The sequence below is a fragment of the Papilio polytes genome, unplaced genomic scaffold (assembly GCF_000836215.1).
Source record: "Papilio polytes unplaced genomic scaffold, Ppol_1.0 DF823399.1, whole genome shotgun sequence".
In the NCBI taxonomy this organism is placed as follows: domain Eukaryota; kingdom Metazoa; phylum Arthropoda; class Insecta; order Lepidoptera; family Papilionidae; genus Papilio; species Papilio polytes.
The window spans coordinates 3,806,418-3,813,323 of NW_013525805.1; the positions used below are offsets into that span (position 1 = coordinate 3,806,418).

A 6,906-nucleotide genomic window follows, 5' to 3' on the forward strand; every position below is an offset into this window, starting at 1 on the left:
AAAATTGAGTAGCCTGTGTTCTTCCAGACTATCCTCTACATCTATTCCAAATTTCATCGAGATCCATTAAGCCGTTTAGGCTACAAACTCTAACAAACATCCATCCATCTAAACTTTCGCATTTATTATATTAGTAAGATATAGTCCGAAAAAAATATAAAAGGATAAAAGTTAATTTAGCCTTAAATCTACAGGCACAAGTTATTGCTTAAGAGATCTTATATTGGGACTTATTTATACTTGTTTAAATTGAATATTTTAACATCTAAATGCAAGAAAAATAGTCAAATATGCATTTTACATCTTTATTTCAGTAGCATTTTCTTATATAACTTACTAAAATAGGTAAATTGTAATATTGAAATTATTAAGTATTTATATTCTTGCATATTTCAACACTAGTTTTCGCCCACGACTTCGTACGTGTCGAATTAAAAACATATTCATCGAAATCCGTTCAGCCGTTTATGCTACAAACTCTAACATCCATCCATCCATCTAAACTTTCGCATTTATATTATTAGTAAGATTACTAAATCAACTTGATTAAAATACATCAGTGTATGAATTTCTAATTCTGTCTACCCTGTAAGGATCCATTCACACTGGAGGTTAGACCAGAGCATATTTATTACAAACAATATTGAAATTTATACTTAAATTTAAAATTAAACCATTATAAATATTGTAAATTTATTTGCAATTAAATTCTGCTTTCTTACCCCAGTGTAAACAGACCCTTATTGGTCACTACTAATGTTGAGGGTAGTGTCCCCATCCGGAAGCCATTCCAAAGCCATAACTTGGATTATTCATCACAATCCTCGGTCGTTTGCTCGGATCTTCATGCATCTGCATCATTTGTGGATGTGCCATCACCGGCATCTGTTCCACTTTATCCTTCTTCTGTCGTTTCTTCGGTCCATTTGTACAAGTTTCCGGAGCTATCCTTCTTTCATTCCACAATCTATCGACTAACATAGCTCTAGCTTGCACTCCGATTGGATCTTCCACACGTTTCCTTGATATCGGTGTGTTTGCAACCTTCTGTTTCATAGCTTCCAGTCTTTCTTCAGCTTGAGTCATCGGGACAACTGGTAATCCTCTTTTATTTGCTATATTATGTAATATACTGCAAGCGACGATCAATTTAGTAACAGTTTGTGGGTCAAATTGTTTATTGCATGTTGCTTGAAGACATTTCCATCTTGATTTTAAATGTTTGATGGTATCTGTCACAACTTGGTGTGTCTGACTGTGGACATTTGTGTAATACTTCTCCGGAGACACGGGGGATTTTTTTGTGATTTTAGGAATAGGCGTCATGAGGTATGGCTTTTGAGAATAATGAGGACTACCTGAGAATTTAAAATTCAATTGAATTAACAAAAACTATGTCATAAATAAACATTTGTTAAGGTATTTTTAATTAATGGAAGATGCAAAAGAAAATAATAAAAAAGATAATTAAAAATGTATATATTAACTTGTACTAACAAAAGCTACTCTATCATAGGTTAATTTTGATACTGAGATAATCTAAAATAACATACATCACCAAAAGGAGGTGGAGGTTAAAACAATGCTAAAAGGCTTAACTAATGGACAATTACATATTAAATAACTTTAAAAATAATATTTACCAACAAGCCAGCACTGTTCTCCGGAATTATTCAAACTCTCCAAGTCTATTCTGACTGCATGCTGGTTTAAAATGGCGTCGTGTGAGTATGACCCTCCAAGTTTACCTTCAACGCTTATTATGTTTAAATTACTATCACAGATCTGTAAAAGAAGAAATCATCAAACTTCATCTTATAAACTAATATACAGTAGAACCTCGGTAACTTAAAAACCCTTATAACTTCAAAAAATAATATGTTCCCTTCCCATCAGAGCTCAAAACTTCTACAACATAGACCCTTGATAACTTAAAACCTCTATAACTTTAACTTATCAAGGTTCTACTGTAATAAAACATAAACACTTTGTTACATAGGATGTCAATAACTGTATATTTTTTAATAATCCAGTCTTATTTTTTTTAAATATCTTCACTCTAACTAATAAGTTACAATAGTACAAATGGAAATAATCATCGAGGAGGAAAGGGACAACACTAGAAGCTAAAAGGAGCAAAACAAGATTGTTATAGTAATGGTAATTATCCAATGTCAAAAGTGTTACAAATGAATATGGTATAAATTCAAACTTAGGAATAAACTGAGTATTAGCAAAGTAATAATAGTTGCTTATATTTTATTCCTAAGTTTAACTTTATACCACATTTAAGGCTGAAAACCAGCACGGCCTTCAGTGACAAGCTGGAGGCCGCATCAGCTGAGCCTTCCCCTTTTGACCAAGAGTTTGTATCTTTATTTTTATTTCAGTAATAATTTTAAGTTGTGTTCTATTAATTTTCTTTTGGTCAATAAATAGTGCTTTATTTTTATTTTATTTTTTTAATTTTATTTACTTGTAAAGCTGTAAGTATTTATTAATGACAACAAAAATTAGAGAATCACCAAATAAACTCATAGAAAAATCTAAAATTATACTTACAATCTGCACCTTCTTAGAGTGGAAAGACTTATTAAAGTGCTTCTTGTGGTCATCCTCGGGTCGGGAGATTGGAACATGAGTGCAGTCTACACAGCCAACTACATTTGGCATTCCATACTTTATGTAGAAACTAGAAAAATAGTTCAAATCTTCAATTAATATGACTGCATAATAAGCACAGTACAAACATCATGCCCAGCTCATCATAAGTCCCAACTGAGGGGCTCAGAGCCTACTCTAAGTTAGAGGTTACTAGGCTGTAGTCAACCTGCCCTGCGGGACTTCACATATATCTTTGAATTTCTTTGTCAATATGTACAGGCATCACAATGTTTTGCTTCATTGTAAGAACATTGGGTAAATTAATACATATGAAATTTGAAAATCGAAAATCACATTGGTACATACATGCAAACTTAAGACCTGTAGAATACAAGTCAAGTGCTTAAACCCCTGAACCAAGAAAACTTAAAGTAACATAAAGATAAGAAATATAAAAGTAAGTACTTGGTCTTAATAATATCTCTCTCATTTCTGAGATGCGGAAAGTGGATGTATTTCTTCACAATGGACGGATGGTTCATAGCCTCTGTGACTTGCATCACAGCTGTGGATACAAAGTACTGAGTAATACTCGGGTCTGTCTTCCCAGCCACTGACTTTTGATATTTTCCTGATGCATAGAATGTAAGAGCTGCCATAACCTGGTAATAGAAATTATTTTTATTTTAATTATGATCAGATTTCACCTTTTTTTATTTTTAAACTATACAAGAGGCAATAATTCAACATTTAAATTATTTGAGCGAAAAACTATTTTTTAAAAGTCGAACTTTTGGCAAAGTTTGATTGTGTTATTTAATTATTTATTCAAAATAAATTGTTAATCAATTTTAATCGTCTTTAATTTTTGCTTTCTTTAACTTGTTTTAAATTTTATAATTTAATATATTTCTAACAAAGTGTAAGTTATACATACTTTGCATTCTACAGAAAACTCTATAGACTTGGTAGAATCCGGCATAACGGGTTTTAGCTCCTCGCAGAGTCCGCGCGCTAAATCTTTAGAGAGACGATAAGTTTCAATAAACGCGGGATCAGTCAAATCAAACGGATCGACATCCTCTTTCGCCTTGGGAAGTTTTTTCTCCGGAGTTTTTGCTTTTTCCAAAGTGTTTGTCTCATGTTGTTTGTGTGTTTGCGATGTATCCCACTTTAGCAGCTCAAATATTTCCGGTTCATCATCAACTACTGATATGTACCCTTCTTCTGGCGGCTTATCAGCCATTTTTCGTTGTGTTTTAAAACTTTTATTTATAAAAGTAGTTTTATTCTTTATTGAAACAAACGCAGCTTGGGCTTGGGTTGACAAAGTTTGACATTTCTCTCAGTGTTGCAAGCTGCAATTACAAACACATTATGCGAGATCCAAAATTTTTCTTTTTCATTTGATCTTTCCCAAAATTTTTCCTTTTTATGAGATTTTAAAGTTAATAAACAAATTTATTTTAAAAGGCTAATTATTTTAGCAATAATTAAAAAAGATAGAAAAGAATTAGAGGAAAATCCAAATATTAGTTTTTTTTCAGCATTTCTGTTCTGCTGGCAATAGAGAAGCAAAAAATGAAAAGATTTTCTTTTGCAAGCTTTCCTTTGACCAAACTGCCAGAACTTAACTGAAATTAGTTTCAGTTTAAAAGCTTAACAGCTTAACATAACGCAATGTTATAAGAGGGATTCGATGGGGATATCAATGATATTGCACGCACCTTGCTATACTTTAATCTTATTTATACTTAGCTACACTGCACCCCTTCACCCAAAAGTCGTTAATAGCTTGATTATCGCCAGTAAAATCGAAACTTTCTAATAAAGAGTTACCTGTCGGAACTGCATTATTCTTCTCCGATTTATCGTTGTTAAAAAGGGAATGTGCATAGGCTACACTAAGCTACTTTTACAATTATTTATTCGTTGGGGTAACAGTTAACTGCGTCGCATATGTAATCCTAAATTCCTGTTAGCTTTAGTGGACTGTTACCAAGCATGTGACATTTAGTTAGCCTAAAAATGAGTCATCAGACGAATATCCTAATATCTACATATCAATTTTTAGTTTGACACGACGCGTGGTGGTGAACACACGTATGTTTTCAATATGTAGTTTGTTTTGAAGGAAATCGTGTTTTGTTGTTTACTTTTTCATTTAACAGATAAGAATTTATATTAAAAGAATAGTACGCTTAGTATTAGGTAAGTTGTGATTAAAACATTGTGTTAGTGTCATACAAATTGTATTTGTTTTTTTTAATTTACTAAATGGGAGCATAGGTGCGTAGGAGGGACATATGATAATGTGTTAATCATTTTAATTAAAAAAATTAGTTTCTCTTCAATTTATAGTGATATAGCTTAATTATTCGGATAGTTATTTTTTTATTGTATTTGTTACTATTAATAATGCGTTGCGTTTCTTAAATTATGCAAATATTCAAGTTGAATATTTTACAAAAGTGACGAATTGTGTACTGTAAATGAAATTGATTATAAAATCGGCTTTATTCAATTATTTTTCATATTCATTTTAGTAAACGGGCTGTTCGGATCTCAATGGGCATAGATGTAGAGCAGACTCTGGAAGAACACATAGGCTACTTACTTTTTTTAATAATACGCGGACGATGTCGTGGGCATATAAATTAACTAGAAAATTAATATATTTTTGTTCAAGGTCTTTGAATCCTTTATGGTTTAAGTGCAATAGATTTCCAATACGTTCACTGCGTCCTTACAAGGCGACATTCTTTTACAAGCGATCGATTCCAATAGTAAATACAGTGCGTTTCCAATATAGCATTATCTGTGGTTTCCAATAAGGATTTGCATCTACTCGCGCAATACTGGCAATGCATAGTTATCATTAAAATAGTTCTGTAAAAAATTTTTTTTTAGTACCGAGTTTTTTTATACTTTTTATTTTTATAATTTGAACATTTTTCTAGCGATTTTAAACACATTGAGACACGTTCTTCTTGAGATTTATTATACAAGGAAAATTTGACCGTATACTATGTTTATGCTTTATTTATAATAATATTACCTTAATTAATATATCCGCGGTTTTAAAGGTATCTTATAAAATTAAAAATAAACAAAATAATTTTTAGAGAAATATGCAAATTAATAATAGTACCTACATAGTTAAATTTTGTTAATTTTAAATTTTACAAAGATATAAACACAAAAATTGAAAATAAGCAACCAACTATCAGAACTGTTGTACGAGAGGGCGGCATAGCGTCTTCTATAAAAATTCAGTCTTCAATTTTATTTATTTTCTCTTTTGCAGAAATAAATCCGTGTCAAAGCTATGATAGAAAAATCCTATAAAATCTAAAATGGAAAATAACAAAATAAACGTGACGAATGAAAACAAAGAACATAAGAACAGTACAGATTTAGATAAAATTAATTCATTGAAATCAGAAAACAAAGACGAAATAGTTGCACATTACACAAGAGATGAGGAATCGATGGTTGATAGAGTTAAATTTGAAGGTTTAGATGATGTTGACAGCATTTACTCTGTCGATACAAAGAAATTACCTCCAATACCGGATGGTGGTTGGGGATGGGTGGTTGTTGTCGCTGCTTTTCTAATCTCAGCCTGTGCTGATGGTTTAGCATTCTCCTTCGGTTTACTACACGAGGAATTCACTACTTACTTCGAGACTACGCAATCGAAAACATCTTTAATAGGCAGTTTGTTTATCGCGACTCCGTTGCTTGCTGGACCTATTATGAGTGCGTTAGTCGACAGATATGGTTGTCGAACTATGACTATGATAGCTGGTTTACTTTCTACTGTAGGCTTCTTGTTGGCATCAATCAGTAACTCTGTTGAAATGTTATGTTTGACGTTTGGTTTTTTAAGTGGCCTAGCGATGGGTATTTTATACGTAACAGCTGTTGTCGCAGTTGCTTTTTGGTTTGATAAACGAAGGAACCTTGCAGTTTCTTTAGCTTCCTGTGGGATCGGTTTTGGGACATTAATCTATTCTCCTCTAACGCATTATTTACTGGAAGCTTACGATTGGAGGAATACGGTTGTTCTACTCGCTGGTACTTTATTGAATATGTGCGTATGTGGTGCATTAATGAGAGACCCTGAATGGCTCACAATTAAACAGGTAAGAGAAAGAAGACTGTCAAAGTCTAGATCTGGTCGGTCTTCTAGTATTGGATCCATGTCATCAAGATCTTTAGGAGGTGAATCGTTGTTTTTAACACCTGAAGAATTGAAAGCATTGTTGAAGAGTGGACAGAGCCCTGATTATATTTTAG

General features: G+C 32.4%; 2 protein-coding genes across 2 annotated transcripts in view; one reads left to right on the forward strand and one right to left on the reverse strand.

Moving 5' to 3' along the window:
* Nucleotides 1-457: 457 nt before the first annotated feature.
* Nucleotides 458-3,957, reverse strand: LOC106104840 (putative nuclease HARBI1). The gene is made up of 5 exons (XM_013285016.1): nucleotides 3,542-3,957; nucleotides 3,070-3,266; nucleotides 2,563-2,692; nucleotides 1,644-1,785; nucleotides 458-1,358 (listed from the first exon to the last, which is right to left on the reverse strand). Exons 1-5 carry the CDS (start codon nucleotides 3,848-3,850, stop codon nucleotides 754-756), a joined length of 1,383 nt encoding a protein of 460 aa, XP_013140470.1. The 5' UTR covers nucleotides 3,851-3,957; the 3' UTR covers nucleotides 458-753.
* A 703-nt stretch (nucleotides 3,958-4,660) lies between these two features.
* Nucleotides 4,661-6,906, forward strand: part of LOC106104760 (monocarboxylate transporter 14-like) — a 5,819-nt gene continuing 3,573 nt past the window's right edge. The window contains exons 1-2 of the mRNA XM_013284890.1: nucleotides 4,661-4,815; nucleotides 5,912-6,900. Coding sequence (XP_013140344.1) covers nucleotides 5,961-6,900 — 940 coding nt within the window. The 5' untranslated portion in view covers nucleotides 4,661-4,815; nucleotides 5,912-5,960. The remainder of the gene's footprint in view (nucleotides 4,816-5,911; nucleotides 6,901-6,906) is intronic.